Source organism: Cygnus atratus, chromosome 2, assembly GCF_013377495.2.
Source record: "Cygnus atratus isolate AKBS03 ecotype Queensland, Australia chromosome 2, CAtr_DNAZoo_HiC_assembly, whole genome shotgun sequence".
In the NCBI taxonomy this organism is placed as follows: domain Eukaryota; kingdom Metazoa; phylum Chordata; class Aves; order Anseriformes; family Anatidae; genus Cygnus; species Cygnus atratus.
Window position 1 is genome coordinate 117,782,113 of NC_066363.1, and position 19,460 is coordinate 117,801,572.

The 19,460-nt window shown below is 34.9% G+C and overlaps 1 protein-coding gene across 7 annotated transcripts in view; it reads left to right on the forward strand.

Annotated features, from left to right (window-relative positions):
* The window catches only part of SNTG1 (syntrophin gamma 1), a 368,908-nt gene extending 350,599 nt beyond the window's left edge, over window positions 1–18,309 (forward strand). For 3 of the 7 annotated variants that reach the window (XM_050708869.1, XM_035553173.2, XM_035553175.2), the window contains 2 exons: window positions 4,856–4,966; window positions 13,717–18,309. In XM_050708869.1, the coding sequence (XP_050564826.1) occupies window positions 4,856–4,966; window positions 13,717–13,875 (270 nt within the window). In that variant the 3' untranslated portion in view covers window positions 13,876–18,309. The remainder of the gene's footprint in view (window positions 1–4,855; window positions 4,967–13,716) is intronic. The other 4 variants (XM_035553170.2, XM_035553169.2, XM_050708868.1 and 1 more) reach the window with 2 other exon arrangements.
* Window positions 18,310–19,460: the final 1,151 nt, after the last annotated feature.

Genomic DNA, 19,460 nt, shown 5'->3' on the forward strand with positions numbered 1-19,460 from the left:
ATACCTATATAAAGATGCATTTCACAGTTTTGTGGTACAATTATCTAGAGAACCAATTTTCTTTCATTGTATCTTCAGAAAAAGTGATATCTCATCAAAATTTAAAATGCAGTTTAGTTCAGCATTCTGAAATGACAGCAATGAGTAGCAAACTGTCATATGATACAGTCATGAAACTATTTTCTGAGGTCCCTTGCAGAATATGTGTTCTAGATTTAGCACCAGTGCTAAGAAGAGAAACAACATAATTTCCCTTCATCTCTGTGACTGTGGAGAACTACAGCAAACCGTTATGGGTACTGAAGTCAATAGATTTTCTTCCATGTACCATTTTTGTATTGCATTGATGTCCTATCTATAAAACAAAAATATGCAGGCAGAGAACATCCTTGGGTAATTGTAACAAAAAAATACTTGCAGAAGGTAATAGTAATTTTACTACAAATACTAGAGTAAATAAGTCCTAAATAATTATTTGTAAATAAAATATTTCTCATTAAAATGTTATGGTGGAGAATCTTGGTCCCAAGCATGTCCAATAAATAAATAAATAAATAAATAAACACAAATCCTATTAATTTCAATGAAGATATCACTTTTTGATGATTTTTTTGATTACAGTAATGCAATATCAACTGATGAGAGGTCTTACACCTAATTTGTCAGCTCTTCTGCACTGTTCATCTGTTTGCATTACATTCTTATATTCTTTGAGATTAATTTTTTCAAGTGTTATAAAATGTAAAATGCAGCCTAAGTGATCTATGAGTAACAGCTGGGGAAAGTATGTATCTCTTTTGGTTATTTTCAATGTTACGCATGCTGCATACCATATTGGCTCAATGGGATTGTCTTACAATGCATTTCTCTCCACACATGGATGTAACTTTGTCATATTTTCCGTGATCATAATGGATGTATTCAAATTGTGAAGCTGATTGTATTTTCAGTATATACAATAATCTCAGTCTCCAGTGTCTAAATCAGAGTGCTTGCTGTTACTGATAAGTTCTGTCTCTAATCACAGGCTGAGATTTCCCTTTCAAAGGGAACTAAGGCACACTGATAAATAGTATATATTGAGTTCTTATCATCATCCTCCATCAAGACATGATAAGATTTTGTGCCTTGACTTCAGAGGTGTCTCAGGGTCCTCACTAGCAGTTGATGTCAGCATTCACCAAAGACTCTTTAAAAAAAAACAAAAAACAAACAAACAAACAAAAAAAACACTATAGTTTGTGCTTTGAAATGAATTGCCACTTGGTTCACATGTTAGTTTTATTTCAGGGTGAACAAAATACTCCACTTCTTAAAAATAGTATACACAGTCCTGTAAAAAACTCTTAGTGATGTAGGCTATGTGCACAATTACTGAAGATTTTACAAAGAAAGGAACAGGCTATTTTTATTAACTAAAAGAAACCCTGTCAGAATGTATTATAAAGTGTTGAGCTCAGTAACAACACACATTCAGACCACTAAATACTTCCATTACAAATGATTCATAAAAACTGATTTAAGAATAATTTATATGACACACGCTTCATTTCTTTGGTAATTTTTCAAAAAGCCAACATGTTTTACAGATGTACTTATTGCTCAAAAGTCAGTCTATACATAAATATATATATATATTTGTACAAAATTAATTCAACCTAATTTAATTCTCTGAAGCAAGCACTTAGCAAACAGTTCTGAAGAATTGTGATGCTCAAAAACATGGAAAAATCATTCAGTGGTATAGACCGGTATCCCCAGGGATGTGTATTCCTTATGCAGGAGAATTAGCCTTTAAAATTAGTATTCAAAGCAGTCACAATGAGCACTGTGACACTGAAATAAGACCATAGGAAACATGAAAAATAACAGAATGTGAAACTCTGCCTCTCGTGTTTATGTCAGCAATGTAGCTGCACATCTCTGTGAAACTGGGCATTTAGGCATGTAGGTCTTGCTTCTTCTTTATAGTTTGTCACTATGAGGTAGTCACTGAAAAAGGATAGGTCTAATCCCTGTTCACTGCTTGAGCATTTTGCAGTAATGAAAAAAACAAACAGGTCTTAAAAATGAATGCATGAAACCACAAGAGAAAGTAACACAGGGTTCCCTAATGTACCACGTTTTAAGAGTGGTCTGACTGCTGGGTCACATCATTCTGCATCTTGTACATCTACTACACATGAAGTGTGCAGTTCTGGCCATGCAGCACAGCATTTAGCTTCTCAGGAGTTAAATGGGTCTTACTGGATATATGCTTAATTAATTCACCTCACTTTAGCTAGCTAGAATTTGGACATCTAGTTTAAGCTACTTTTTACATTTCTGATGTAACAAAGAGGTGCATACACATCCAGAGTGTATCAGGAGGAACCAGTATTCATCCCAGTTCAAACCAGGATGAAGGAATTGTCCTTCAGAAATTCTCTCTCTAGAACAAAAGAAATAGGCAGGATGACTCGTTTTAGTGTTAGAAATATGTTGTTTTCCTGACTTAATAACTTAAAACTCACAGCATTTTCCCCAATTTTATTTTTACAAAAAGGTTCCTCCTTCATGTGGATGTCTTTGGAAAAAAATGTGTGCAATTTGTTGAAGACCACTCAAAAGAAACAGATAGTTCTTTCATTTCTGAATAATTTCATGCATAGTCAATGGCCTTTTTAATCTTTACACTTTAGATGAAGAGGGTTTAATAGTCTTTGCAAAGTATGCTGTTGAGACGTCAGTTCTCGGAACTTGTTTTGATATCCTGAAGTAAGAAGTGCAATCTTGTTGGGAGTAGTCTCCAGAAGGATTTTCTCCCCTCCATACTACAAGCCTGATTTTGCAATGTACTTAAAATCCATTGCTAAGTAGGACTCTCAATACTCAAGTTATGCATAAACTGAAATGTGTTCCTGAACCATGCCTGTGGTTTGGTATGACTATCATTCTCTGTCGTCTGAGTGGGAATGAAGTGAGAAGCAAAACTACATGGGAAATGCAAAAGTGTGGCAGTTCTGTGCATCCTTCATCTTCACTCAGACTTAATCTGAATTAGAATAAGGCCAGGTACCCCAGGATTTTGACTGCCCAACTGAGGATCCTTGTTACAACTGCACCTCTCTCCTGGCCTCCCCATACATCAGCAAAGAGAAAAGGATTAGTACATTTCTTTGTGGTTCTCCTGAGATAAAGAGATGATCATTGACCTTTATGTTTCTCATTTAGGAAATGACATGCTTAAATAGGTTTGGTGTTCCTGTGGAAAGGATGTGGTCTTGATTTTCTGACAAGATTTGTGGAGTAACATAGGCCCGTAAAAATAGAGATTACTATGTAGGTAGGAAGTATAACCACCTGAGTGGTATACTGTTTTTTGTTTGTTTGTTTTGTTTGTTTTTTAAACTCATTATCCACAGCACATAAATAAATGTCATTATTAAACCAGCTGAACGGAATTGCACACATTTAGAGATCAAGGAAGCTATTCTGTTTGCTGTAGCACAGAGTGGTGTGCTCAGGAGGACAGCAAATCAAACAAATATGATATAGTTTCACATAAATTGCCAAATTCCTCTAGTTTATCTGAAACAGAATGTCTTTAACTCTGTTTATGGTAGATGAGAGCTCACCCGTCACATACATGTGGAGAATGAAAGTGGTGCTGAGCTTATTTTTTTATTGTCCCTTTTCCCCCCCCTCCTCCATCTACTTAGACGATTATAAATGTAGCAAACTTTAACTTGGTGCATGTTGGAGATTTTTGCAGCTTATTAGCATAAAGAAATCAACACATCCTGAAGCAAAGGGACCTTCCTGTGCTCAGGAAAGTTGAGAATTTGACCTCTCTCATATTCTGTTCAATATCAACTATATATTAAATCATTTAATACATATAGTCAAAAGACAGAGATGGAAGTGTCATGCTAAGCCACTGAAAGGAATTCATTTACTTACAAACCAGTAGCAAAAAAATAAAATAAATAAAGTCCAATGCATGTGAAATTAATGTCTCCTAAAAGCAGCAGCACAATATGAGTGAGGATGACCTTATAATTATGTGAAATAATACTGAAATCACAATGAAAAATGCTACTGTTTCAAAATACCTGCAGGAGAAAATATCTTTTAATGAGGCTGAAAGTATTTATAATAAACAGCTCATTGCCACTTCTAGACAAAATAGAGTTTGAAAAGCAGTTTTTCTGTGTAAATCCACATTATATATAATAAACAGACATTTTTCTAGATAAATATATATATATATTTAATTCTATGTTTATTCTGTAGAGAAATCTGTGTTTTTTTCAACATGACGCGATGCAATTGATAATTTAAGGACTTGAATGGCCACTAATGTTTAGAATTTTTGATCTGCTTAAATTTCTGATTAGAGATTTCATAAGTAAACTCAAAATGACTTCTCATTACAAGGTTTCCTTTTGTTATTTGTCATTTTAAATATGATATTTGTTTTTAATTTGATATATACTTTATGGAAATACAACTAGATTATTATTATTAACATTATTCCTGTGTAAAGAAAAAGAGGAATTTTGTGACAAGTTATTGCTTCAGACGGTTCAGGGAATCCACAGATCTTCAGAGGAAAAATCTTTGGCTTCTGGCATGACAGATTTGGATTAAATATAGTTAAAGGGATTTCAGAGTACATTTCACAAATGTAGTCTGACTGATCTCAATCAGACACTGCTAAAGTATGCTACATTCATATGTAATATTCAGTTGGTTTAATTGTGTACCACTGGGAGGTTAAAAGTTCCCCTAGAAGGAGATCAGCTGTTTCTATTACAGTTTACCATAATAAGTACACTGACTTGCTTGTGCTTTTTTTTTTTTTTTCCTCTAGGCTGTACTTTGGAGGTACAAGTTTTCCCAGCTCAAAGGTTCTTCAGATGATGGGAAGAGCAAAATCAAATTCTTGTTTCAAAACACAGATACTAAACAAATTGAAGCAAAGGTAAAAACAATACATGTTCTCTTTTATAAAGTCAATATACATTAAAACAGTTATCAAAGCAGCTAGGAGACAGGAGGAGTAAATTAAACTAAATTACTTAAAAGTATTAGATCAATGTGTGCAGTCAATGAATTTAAAGAAAAACAAAGAAATCTGAAGGAATTGCTTCGATTTTTGGTAGATAAAGTTTTTTTAATAAAATATATATGTATTTTATTGATATATATAGTTTTAGACGTGTTTGCAAAGACTATTAGTCATTTTGATAAAGATGGCTGAGAGTTTGAATGCCCTCTCACCCTATACTTGTATCATGAAATGGTGCAAAACATATCCTTTAGTCAGCTTGGTCAGAGAATCCAGCAAGGGTCTAACATTGTTTTTATTTCTCAGAGAAAAAAAGTGTGGATTAAACATATAACCTGTTACAAGAAGTTGTCATCAAATCTTTGTGTCTGTGTCTAATTCAAAATTAGAAAAGTTGCATTTTCAGTTGTGCTTTTGATTCAGCAGTTAATTTACAAAAACAGTCACCTGAGATATTTATGCCTAGTTTTATGACTGTCTTTTGAAAATAGTGCATTTACTATCCCAATATATGTGAGCAAAAGTGATCTATGAGGATCATTGATGACTGGAACTGCCTTAGAGTCTGAATCAGAGGTCTTTTTGGCTAGAATCCCAATATTTTCATGATTCTAAATATTTTTGCTTGGATGTCTTTTACGCCTTGCTTTTGAAGCACTTAGTATATGTTTTTTCCTGTTCGTGTCTGTGTCAGAGACAAAATTGCTGAATAGATGCAATAGCATTATGTAAGGAAAAAGGAAATGGTTAAATAAATTGTTTTCTAAAAGGGCTAAAAAAAACAGAGCATAATAAGGTATACTAAGAAAAAAGGCATTGTATTTCGGGCAATCGTGAGTTTAAACATAGTTAAGGAACATTAAGCGGCTATTCTTCCTTCCTTTCCTTTCTTCACCTAACAGCTGTTTACTTGATTTTGAATGTTATACTTAATACAATAAAATATTTTTTAAAGTATAAAGTAAAAGCTTCCATTAAATCAACAGCAATGAAGTATGGTGGACTGTGTCTTTCAATACAATCATATTTTGCTTCTTCTCAAGGATAAATATTTTCTTCCTATTTTCTTCAGAAAATGTTTTAATACTACAAATTTTTTCTTCGCTAATAGGAAACCATAACTTAGCCTAAAGTTGTAAGGATGATTTTCTGTTAAGCAAATAATTGGAAACTTTTATCATGCTCCTGAGTACAGCTGAAGGATGAAACTTGTCATTTCTGTTTTGATATCTGTCTTGGATTGCTATTATGTTAACACAAGATTTTAGGACTAGCTAAGTTAATGATGCAATAATATTTCTCAGAATTTTCTTTGGAATCCAAGAGTCAAATAGTGCTTTCCCTTCCCTTCCCTTCCCTTCCCTTCCCTTCCCTTCCCTTCCCTTCCCTTCCCTTCCCTTCCCTTCCCTTCCCTTCCCTTCCCTTCCCTTCCCTTCCCTTCCCTTCCCTTCCCTTCCCTTCCCTTCCCTTCCCTTCCCTTCCCTTCCCTTCCCTTCCCTTCCCTTCCCTTCCCTTCCCTTCCCTTCCCTTCCCTTCCCTTCCCTTCCCTTCCCTTCCCATCAAATTAAAAACAGTACATAGTACAAAGTCTAGATTTTGAAGAAGAAAAATAATTTCCATCAAAATGTTTCCTGATTTAAATTAAATTTGTAATGTAAATCACTTTTTAAGACTTGGAGATAACTTCGTACTTTATGGTACCTACTGTTGTTCCCAGCTGAAATGAACAGAGCTTTATTTCTAAGAAATGTCATCTTTCTACCTTTTATAAAGGTAAAAATGCTACCTTCTACCTTCATAAGGTAGAATATTATACAACCATACTAGCATCCTAATTAACATGCTATCATGTTCTCTATGTACTTCTATTTCTTATGAGTTTAAACTTTCTTGTTGATCAATTTGGAAATATATATATATATATATACTTTTATTTAGTTTTGTTAGTGATCAAAGTATAGCAGTTACATCATGATCAAAGAACGGCAGATTGTGTAGTCTTTGGAAGGTGCTATGAGTGAGGACTTCCAATGAGTGAGGTGCTATAGTAAGGACTTCCAGTTTTGTTTATAAATGAAGTATGTGGCTTAGTCTAAGAAGTATGGGTAAACTTGTCTATAAAATGAAGGAAAAGATTCTTAGGTCATATTTTTTCAACTTTGGTTACTTTAAAATTCTGTGGATAGCCCCCTTGTGTATCTATTGAGCCTTTCAAATATTTAAAGCACTACTCAGCACAAGAGGAGGTGGTATTTTGTGGACTTTGCTAGCATTACAGAGCTATAGAAATAGCTATTCAGGGAACTCTCTAGTCATTAGGAAATGTTAATCAGATTTTCAGAAATGCTTGTAGTGCCAGGTTTCATGCATGCTGTATGAAGGCTTCATTTGGAATCAGATGATGGGAATTTTCTAAAACATCTGTTAAAGGTTGTGTTGAATATTCATAGCCAAAGCTATCATCAACTGTTAAATGAAACTGTGTTCTGCATGTCCTGGAGACCCACTGTTATAAGGGGAAAACACAGGGTAACATTTTCTTGAGATAAATATAATTTTATGTGAGTTATATTATATGGAGAATTGTCAGTATATAGTAGGATGAGAGCTTACTGTTGAGAGGAAAAAAAAAAATCTGAGGAACTGTTACCTCAACATCTTAAGGCTCGTCACTTTTGCATTCCCAAATGGTAACGAGGAAGCAGGGCATGGCACATAACTATGATGCAGCTCAATAAAGTCGCTAGAACTGAGAGTACTTTTTCCTCTTCATCGTCAATGGTAACATGCTCTGTGCAGAACCTGCTATGATTTGTGCATACTTGATTTGAGACTCCTGCTTTTTATATCTCCAGTGCCTGTTTTATTCCATCTCTGAGTTTCAGCTCTGGCATTGACAAGATGTATTAATGTATTTAATGCAGTATAATCCAGTTGCACCCTGAAAATATGAAATGCTCCAGACACAGATTTATTTTTGTATTTATTTTTAGATGATGCTGTCTTCATCATATATTTTCTCCCTGTAAGAGTATGAATTATCAAAATCCAAATGCTTCCAGTCGTCACTATGTACAATGCTGCACATCTTGTGTATCTCAGCCCAGATATGTGTGCCTGTGTCACGTTGTGCCTCTGTGATAATATCCTTTAGATCTAGAACATTGATTCATGATCTAGAAAATTAAGAGTGTCAGAGTGCTTAGATATTTAATACTGATCCAAAATTTAGATACATTTGTTTCTATTCTATAAATACATTCAGAGCTGTGAGTGGGCTTTACTTAACATAAATAAATAAGTAAATAGACATGCAGTAGCATTTTAAATCTTAGCCATACTGTCTTTATAGTTGTCCAAAGTCTCCTCTTTATTCTAGTTGAATATACAGAGCAATCACTGTTAATGTTACAAGCATCAAAAAAAAAAAAAAACTTCTGAGAAAAAATGCAGAATGACATCCTTTCATCAGATTTTTTTTTTTTGGTGGTGGTGGTGGTGGTTTGTTTTGTTTTGTTTTGTTTTCTGAGAAACACACTTGCTGCCAGATTTATATTCCTATTGTATTCCTAACTGATAGAAAGTCCTTTACTGACACTGAAACCTATATATTCTTTCAAAGTTTTTATTGGGCTTCATGCCTGACTTATAAAAATTCAAAATGGCATCATATGCTATATATTTAGTTACTGTTTAATGAGGAAAACTTCTTTTCAGCTCAAAAATCATTTAACATGTTTAAACATTTGACTCATTCTCTTAAATAATTAAAAAAAAATACTTCCAATACTTCCTTTTTTAATTTTTTTTTCTCTTTATCTTGACCTCTCTGAAACAGTATTATGCTACTATAAAGATGCATAGTATAGAATAAAGGAATTGTTTCCTTGTAGACTTGAGCAATTCCAGTCTGAAAAATCTGAACAGTGATCACCATAGGTCACACTGGTGGGTCCATGGCAGGGTGCCTGGATGTAAACACGTGACCTTGAAGGTCTCCAAGGTAAGGTCTAAGTAGTTTCGGAGACGAAAACCATTTAGGGGTAACATTAATCATTGGTATCCCTTAGACCTTCCAATCCATAGGTTATTTCCCAGCTGTCACTCAGTAGGAGATATTGCACAAGTTTCCACAGTGAGACAGAATTTTTCAAACTGAGAGCTACAAAATGGAGCTATTGACTTGGCAGAACATGCAGTCTACATGTCCCTCTGCTTTGTCTTTTGGGTTGAAAAAATAAACTCAGAAGACAGAGCTTATTTCTCATCTATAAGACACAAAGGGATTCATTTAGGCACCTTGCTATCTATTTATCTATTTCTTTACCTATAGCTTAGTGATCTGTTAGTGTCTTTCCAGCATCATAGCAGCTTCCAGACGTTAGCACAATCTCAGCACATAAACTCAGAGCACTCTACTCTTCAATTTTACCTGGCTGAGGAGTGGACCACTGCAATGGAAACTGTTTTATGTTTTTCTGACAAAATGTGTCTTAAATCCATGAGAGATTCTGGTTCCATACATATAGGCTCCCAAACATCACAGTATGGAATATATATATATATATATATAAATCAGGATTATTGCTGATTTTTTACTACATGCAATTTCCACTTGAATTTTGTAAATAAACACACAAAACAGTAATTTCTTTGTCCCATTACAAAGGCAAGAATTTGATACTTAGTAAATTAGAATAGCAATAGACCTACAGAACTGGACTGAGCAAAAGTATGTCCTTCTTACATTTCAGCACTGTAAAACAAAGCATGGTGTATATCCCCAAAACTACACTTCTCTCTGTGCTTTCACCTTTCTGAACTTGAAGGGATTTTTCACAGCTGAACAGTTTTCTCAGCAAAACTTGGCCAAAGTCACACAGCTATACTGTATCAGGTTAGCTTTTGTTCACAGACTAGCTGATTCCCTGAACTGAGAGCATTAAGAAACAGAGGTGAGCAGGGAAATCACCTAATGCAGATCCATTCAGCTGGGAAAAACTACAGTATCAGTAAGAGAAGTTTAAATTTAAAGACCTTGCATTAATACTAATTAATTAATAATATATTAATAGGAATTAATGTTATTTAATTTGTACTTGAAATTATCCTATATAGAAATATAATCTATAATAAGACAAATAGCCTGAATTACTGCTGTTGCAATGTGAACAAAATGCTTGCTTTCAAGTGCATTGCAAGGTGTCATGATGAATGCTTTTACCATTTTCCAGGGTGATAATTCTGCTCATTTCAAGTATATTCTCCAAAGTATAATTTTAATTTAATCCTTGTTCTTAGCCTTGATGTTTTTTATGTGAGCATCACACTGCTCTTCAAATTTAGAATATCAGCTTTAAATGGGTTTTAAGTATACATCCTTCAGATTTTTACAGAGTGATTGCTCAGTTGCAGTGACTGCTTTCTGAGTTCAGATTTCTGAACTGCGTAGGTTTTTGTGTCTCAGTTTTTAGTTTCCCTCCATCTTGCACATGGAATATCTGTTTCATATCTGTTTAAATCAGATTCTATCCTAATGTATAGAGACAATTTAACATCACATTTGATGAAGCATAATGACAACAATGTTGGGTGAAAGTAGATTGGTCAAGAGGAGCCCAAGAGGGTATAGTGATATTTTTGGTACAGTAGGGTTGTTGGTGATTGGTACAGACAACAGTTTGGAAATCAGAATAACAGTAAATTGTATTATTGTACGTGGACAAATAGATGGGGCTTAAGTTTGGATTTCCTTGCTTTTTGAGGATTCAGAGTATTTTCCCTACAGGTGGCACCCTTAATAGCTTGACAGCATATTTTTTCAGGTTTCTTAAAGTTTGTTTGTTTGTTTGTTTATTTGAAGATGGGTATGGAATACACAATATCCTGCTAGATGAAAGTGTACTCAGACAAGCAGATGGCTGATAACAGAGTATGTACAAAAACAAAAAAGGGGGGGCTAGGTGTGCAAAAAAGCTGGATGGTTCCCCTCCATCATATAGCAGTACTGCAGACCCATGGGGATTTAAAAGTGCAAGTTCTCAACAGAAATGAGGGAATGTTTTGTCTGTCGGCAGCTTTTTGTGAACCCTTATCTGTTCATTAAGATTTCTTGTGACTAGTCCAGAAAAGTGTTGCTCCTGATGGATCCCATTCCACCAATTAGGCTCCTTTGGATTAAGCTGCAGACTTTAGTCAGGCTTGTACATACTCACCACAAACCAATATCAGCTTACTTTGGTTCACATTTCTTCCATTTCCAATTTTAATGTGAAGAGTGCTTACAGCAGAGTTTGCGTGTGATCCTTCTTTTTCCTTCTGATGCACTTCCACTTCTAGGGAAGTGGATGTGATCACAAGGGTGGGGATCCTGCCCTGCAAAGTCAGGACACAAGCTGTAAGTGTCTTTAAACAGCTTCACAGAATTTGGTTATTTTGATTAGCTGGTGTGAGGGAAAAAAATAAAATAAAATAGTGTGTGTCTCATAATCAAGCTGATGTTACTTGGAGCCTCAACATAAACCGCCTTGAATGTGTGTACCAAGCTAAATTCTGTGATCACAGAGGTACCTGTTTCATTCAGTACATGACATGATACGCACATTGACACTGAAATAGGAATAATGTTTCATGCCAAATAGTAATCTAGCATTTGTTGACTTGTTAGTGCTCATCTTTACAGTCAAGGTAATGTGTTGTGTCATTACTGTCAGTAATAGAGAGCCAATGGGACCTTCAGCAGCTATGCTGTTTTCTCTCACATTTTCATTGAAGGTCCGTTGAGCAATGGATCTTCCCGTTGTGTTACTGTTGCAGAAACACCTGTGATAACTGGTTGTAATTGTACTAATGCACTGTGAAAATTCAGCGTCCAGTAGCCATAATTATGATGTACATAAGAACTTTCAGCTAGTAGGATTACCTAATTGACTCGAACAATTCTCAAACTGTACTATTTGTTTTAATAGACTTGCTCTGTTGAAACATAGGCAAGAAGGTAGTCTTTCCACAGATAACACAGAAGTAATATCGTGTTCCGCTAAATTATTTTCTTGTCTTAAGCTCCAGTTTTATTTTTATAGTACCAGAAGGATATTAATAAAAAGGGGTTAACTGAAAAGTAACTTAATTTAAATGACTGATGTTTCTTGAAGTTCCTTTTTTTTTTTTTTTCCTATCTATGATAAAATTGCTTATTTTGAAAATCTGGGGGGTGGGGGGGAACCTCTAGCATAGTATTTTAAAATGAAAATGTCTCTAAACAGATTTTTTAAATGGACACAGGTGGAAGGTATGTGAAACCTGGCATAAACTTTATCTTCCTTATTGAGCATTGATACTTAGGACCTTAAAGAAGCTTGTGAGCAATTAAAAATTCATTTCTGAGAATGTCCAAAGGACATCTGCTCAGATTGTAAGAGAGTTGAACAAAGCTCCACTCGTCTAGTACATCACTGGATATTCTGCACACACAGCCCTCTGCTTTCAGGCAGTTGTTCCCCCTTGCAGATAAGGGATTTGTGAATGTCTCCATGAAGTACGTTTTACACAACATCTTCCAGGAAAGGTCAAGAGGCAGAAAATTGCATGTTAATGAAATTTTTAGAATTTTATCATTTGTTGTTGAATTCACAATATTATCTATATTCTTTAAAACATAAAAAATAAATTCTTGGCAAACATCAACTGGAAATACCAGTGCTGGACAGAAGGACAAATAGGACAGATATCTGTTGCTGACTTCAGTAGAGAAATCTACATAGACACTGAATCAAAGCAGAAAGATGGCAACTCTGCACCACCATCCCTACAAATACATGTATTCAAATACCTCAGTATCTGCTTTCAAATACAGCAGATGTTTATTGATTAAGTGTCAACACCAAAAACACATACTGAAGAAACCCTAAAAAAAGAGCATCATCATCATGATCTCATTGATGAGAAAAAGTCAATTAGACACAAAAGAGCAAATTTATATATGTTAAAAAAATGTAATTTTTATTTATTTCCTCTCTTGTGGTGTCTAAGAAAGCCTCAGCTGAGGAGCTATAAAAAATGTAAATTAAAGTAGAACAAGAAGGGCTTTGTCTAATATTGCTAATAAGTTTAAAACATGAAGTCTTTTCCTTATTTTTGGTTTAATAACAATAATTGCCTCAGTGAAGACAGAGCCAGAATATCACTGTATGATAGTAGCACTTTTTAAGAATGTCTTAAAAACAACAACAACAGAAACTAAAGAATCAACATAGGTAAAATAATAGTTACCAGTGTGAGGTAACATGACAAATAAATGTGTCATATGTGGAACTCAACGTAGCTGAACTTTGTGTCAGATGCAAAATGTGCCAGATTTGCATTAACAACGTGAGGGGAAAAATGTACTATATGGTTGTCTCATTCCTTCTTTACCAGGCAGGACTTCATATTTCTGTGGAAGCACTTAATCAGAAAATGGTCCATATCATCATCCAAACAATTATTTACGGAATAGAGAGCATTCAGCCTCTAAGTCTCTATAAGGGAGAATTGTCAGGCACATCAGCAGAATTACATCAAGCTATTAAAATTATTTCTGTTTGAATCATGGTTCGTTCCTGGGTGTATGTTTGTGGGGTCTTCTTTTGCTTCATTTTAAATCTTTTTGTTTTCACTTCCAGGAGCTGGAGTTTTCCAACCTGTTTGCAGTCCTTCACTGTATCCACTCATTCTTTGCAGCCAAAGTGGCTTGTTTGGACCCTTTGTTTGTAGGCAGTCAAGCCACAACTTCTGCTGCTCCCACAACTTCTGGTACTGGCAAATTAAAGTATACTACTTGATATCTCACATTACAGCACTGCCACTTAAGAAAAAGACGCAACAATGTATAAATATTCATAAGATGTAGACCTGTGGTGAACCATGTACGTGGAAACCAATCCTGGAGTCAAGACATCTTGCAGCATCAGCAGATAGATGGCCACATGGGATCATAAATTCATCTCTGTTCTGCAAGACACCAGTAAATAATCCCAGCCAAAACCCCAGAATAGGATGGATATGCTTTTAGTATGATCTATTTGTACTTATATAGTGCTTTAAGCAACATTGGAAGCGAAGGAATAAATGATGCAATGAAGCACTTCACTATTTAATAAAATTTTCAAATGGCTGTAATAATACACAAATAGAATTGTCATTTTCCTGTTTTCAGATTTTTTTTTTATGACAATATGCTAAACTCTGAGAAAGAACTTAATACCCAATGATTGTGTTATAAATGACATAAGAGCAAGCAACAAGCATATAGTACATGGTGACAAGGAGATGAGCATGAAAAGGCATTTGTGTATCTCCTCAAATAAGAAAGCACTTTAAGCATTGTTGTAAATCCATACTTGTGTCCATACGTGAAGTATGGAGTCATGCTACTTTTTCTATTTGTTCTTTTATTCTAACAATAACAAGATATAGCCATATTGACTGGCATATAGAATAAAAACAAAACAAACAAACAAAAAAAAACCAGAACAAACAAACAAAAACATAACCCTTCTTCCATGAGTAAGTCCCTGTTCTTCAAGTGAAGATAATGTGATATGTATTTTATTTTAATTACAAGTTAAGTGCAAGTGTGTAAAATATCATGTCTGCTATTTACTTCTCAATTTTTTTAGTTAACTAGTTCTGTAAATCTAAAAGTCTTTGCTCGCAAGACTTAGCTGTTGAATTTGTTTCAGACATAATCCACCTAATACATTGCTCCCATGTTTAACCTTTGTTCCACTCAGGATCTCAACAAAATAGGAGTTTGAATTATGCTTGAAAAATGAGTCCAATTTTTGAATTCTTGATAATTTCTTTTTATATATTGCTAGTAAGAGACAGGAATAAAAATAAATAAATAAATAAATAACCTGTAATAATAGAATAGGGGACAATGCATAACGTCTTTGTATATTAAAAATATTACATCACCCTCAACTACATATTATCCATACTAGTTCCAGGGTCTTATTTATTGATGAAATCTGAAGGATTTTTACATTCATAACTAAAAACTTTATTTAAATATAACTTTGCAAAATAATTTAATTTTTTGCTATTACACACATCATTGAAGATGGCAAAGTGGTGAGAGCACGTGTAGGATATAGCTAAAACAGCAAAAGAGGTGATGTGGTTTTTTGGCCAGACCAAACATAAACTTAAAAGACTGCAGAAAGAACAGTTAGCGCAGAGTCAGTGTGTGCATAATATTTTAAATAATACTTTCTGGAGTTTCTATTTATTATATTGAAATCAAAACTTTTTTTTTTTTCTCCTTCCCCAATTAAACTTCTTATAAATACTCATGGAAGGTAAGGGTTGGGGACACAACCTCTCACGTGTAGCAGAAAGACAAAATCTTTCACATCCACTTTTATATATTAAAATAAGGAACACTTCATAAGAGAAATCAGAGGAAAGGTTTTTCACAATGGGAACAATTCAAATGTAATGCAGACACAAAAGATGAATGAACTGCAGTGGCAAATTATGCATCTGGGTTTTTTTGCTTTGCAGTAGAAATATTTGGATTTATGTGTGTGAGAAGGTGTCCTTGCAAAATGGGGAACTGAAGTAAAGCTGATAGCAGAAGATTCTAGTTATATATGTACTACAATCTGAATTCAGATTATAACCAAAAAATCTGAAAAAATATTTTCTGGCAACTCTTTATCATTTCCAAATGACTATCAGTAGGTGCTTACTTCTTATTAGTACATCTCCAAGTGTTACACCATTAAAAATGTCTTATTTTCAATTTGTGATTCACATTTACTTCCCATGCTAAATACAGTTGAATAGTGTCATTATCCAGCTATTAAATGTTTTAAGTGTCAACAAAATACAACATTTTCATAGTTATCATCCTGTTTACATGAAGCTTCCCTTCATAAGGGGGTCAGATCCTGGTCTTTGCATCACAAGTAATAATGCTGTGGCTGTCCATAGGATCTCGAGTTTGTTCCTGGGAGACTGTAAGTGCCAGAAGTTTTGAATCTAAAACTACAACATTCTAAGGGGTTTACTGATGGTAACTCAGGCAATGGCCTTGTCAAGAAGTCATATACTTGAAATGCAAGTTTTGACAGAGCACTGACAATGCTGAAAACAGAACGAAAACAGAATCTGTTAACAACAGTTCTCCCCCTCTGTACTCCCATATCATCTCCTTCTTGTTAGTGTGTTGCCACGGCATTCAGCCATCCCAGTGTTGGCATATGCCAACACCTCAGTAATATGTGCTCTGCAGGTAATAGCAGAATTTAGAATTAATCAACTGCCAGTTGAATGTTTTTCCTTCAACCAGCCCATATGAAGTGCAGAATTGCACCACTGAAACTGAGCTATTTAAGAGATGTTTAATACAGTTAAATGAACATAATGTTTATCCAAAACAGCAGAAAGTATGCTATTGCGAATTGCAGTAGATTAAGAGATTCTGTGATATGAAAGCCAAAAATAAGTAAGTAAATAAATAATTTGCTCCTTGTGTAGAACTGGTCTCATGCCATGAACTTGATAGGCTTGGACTCCACTAGGGTATCCTAAAGAACTCTGTCATGTATTTTGTTTGTAGAACTGCTATATTTATCAATAAGAATTTTTTAACTGGGCATTAAATACACAATATTTAAGAGACAAACACTAGCTTGTAAATTAGAACTGCAATATTTTTTTTGTTTTGTTTTGTTTTGGTTGGTTGGTTGGTGGTTTTTTTTGTTGTTGTTGTTTTGTTTTGTTTTTTGAAACCCCACTTTTCAAAGAGCTGAACTGTTGGGGCTTAATCAACACTTTTAGTTTCAAGAAGATAAAAGTGTGGTTGGAAGAGTATAAAATGCCATAGCCTTGGCTACAGGTCAGCACTGGTTTGTAAACGAGAGGTTTGGGGGGCTTGGGCACTGACCTTAGAGTATCCAGGTTTGCCCTCTTGGGGCAAATTGGTCAGAAACTCAGCCTTGAAACAAGAGGGAAAATTTCAAACAATGAGTTGTAGCTAATGCTGAAACAACAAAATTTAATTTAAATAGCTACATATTTCATTTAAATACACAAAGAAGATTCCAAATCATTGTGAATCTCATGTGCATATGTAAAAATCCAGGCTTTATATTGCTCTCATTTAACATATAACATATAATTAATGCATGCATTTTGTAAGTCAACACAGCCCACTGAATATGAAAAAAAAAAAAAACTGTTATAATGAACTATTGGCTCTTGCTAAAAATTTGTATGAAAATTAAAGCAAATATTTAACAAATAAAAGAACAAACAAACTCAAAGTGTAAAACAATTTGTTCTCTATGTATCATATTCTTAAATAAGTTTAATTAAAAAAAATAATCTTTATACTTATGGTGCTGTGACTATTGAAATGATGTTATATAACATACCAAAAAACCATACTCTTAAATATAACAAAATATATTTGGGTTTGTCTGATTTGCTTTATGACTGAAATTTCAAATAATCTGACCTCCACAGAACTAACCATATGCTAGGCTGTAGTGTTAACATAATTTTGTTATGAAAGTGTTGCAGATTTATGACATGTTTTTCTGGATTTCATCAGTGAAATAATGAATACATCTTGTTTCCTACATCTGTTTAAAAATACAGTTCCAGGTTTTCAAAAGAGATTTGCAAACCAGTAGCATGAAGGCATTTTTGAAATAAAAATTAGGATACTTTAAAATATTTGTCATTTTATTTTTTTAAGTAGGTGCAGCAAGAATTTTGTGGACACAAAGCAGTTGTAAATGGATTATTTTTGAAAACCAGTAATTTGAACTTTTGGTTATTCAAACTAGAATTCATAAAAATGTAAAATAATAATATACAATATCAATATGCTTTGAGAGGAAATTACTGAAAAATATTATTTTCCAAATTAGCACTTGATCCCATGAAAATATATTTATTTACTTTCTGTGCTTTAACTTTATCAGAACATCTCAGTGCACAGTTAAACACAGGAGTAGGTGGTTGTACTTACTACATCCTGTTATTTTAAATATAATTTAGCTTATTCAATGCCTTAAGATGTTTCCTACATCAAGATAAATATCAAAAAGGCTGAAGATCTTTTGAATGTACAGGTGCTGCCCTTAAAATTCAGTAGCTTTGCTATATAGTGTTGTTTAAGCACCCTCTAGTATTCCCTATGCCAAAAACAAAAATCAGTTTTCATTCTGACATAGCAATGCCAAGGAAAATGTAAATTTATTACTGTTAAACACTAACCCCTGTACTGCACTTTCTATTCCCTTAAAGGGTCTGGTCCCTGAGAAAGTATAGTTTCTGGGGAAAAAAAAAAAAAAAAAAAAAAAAAAAGCTCAAGCTGATTTTAAAATGTTCAACTTTGGGCAATTTAAAACCTTCAGATTTGGACATGGGAGGCACTCACTCAAATTCCCTAAATTTTAGCACCTGCCTTAGAAGCCCAGTTCAGGACCTGAGGCTCTCAAAAGGGCAATACAAGGCAGGACCATGACTTCGGGCTCTGAAGGTGTGTTTGTCTCTAACTGCAGTAGAGGTACAGCCACATTCGTGTTTTCACTTGCATCAGCAATGTGCTTTTGAAGTCAGGCTCCTGCCCACCGCCTCTCACTGTGCTGTTCTTCATTTTGCGGAGCAGGCTATAAGCAAATGAAATGAGTTTTTAGGCTGAAGCTAAACCAGCATCACACCTAATGAGTTGCAGCTGCTAATGGACATTCAGCCCATACGACCTGACTAAAGCAAGTTGAAAGTCAGAATCCCCCTGAAACACTAGGGCTGCCGGGTCCTGGTGAGAGCCCTTTCTCTCTGCCTTTCTCTCTGTATGGTGGGTGATGCTCGTGCACCATGGGTGCTGGAAGGACCCCAGAAAGCTGAGCTTCCCTGTGCAGTCCAACAGAGCCTAGTGCCTGGGACAGAGTGTGGTGCTGCAGCAAAGGGCTTAATGGAACCTTCTTTTAGAGAAGAAGGCAGCTGACAGAAGCCCATGCCAAACTATCCTGCATTGCCCTTTTCCTTTGCCACAAAGGGAAACTACTGACTGCAAGCAGGTTACATGGTGCTGGTCAGCCCTCTCCCTGCTGTGTCTTTCTACCCGTCTATCACAAATGCATACCTACAAATTCACTCTGACATCCCCAAGAACGCTGCTGTGTCCCCTCACACCCTTTGCCCTGGACAGATGGCAAAACTGCACTCACTCAGCTACGTAAGGGAGCCTCTAAACCTCTAATACAGCCTGGGGACAGTATTTAAGCATTATGGCAAGGGCATCCACGTACCAGAAGAACGCTGTAGTCTGTGATTAACATTTAGGCTAAAGTGAATAAAATCATACCTAAGCGTAAGTGCTTTCCTGACTAGGACAGCTCTTAAA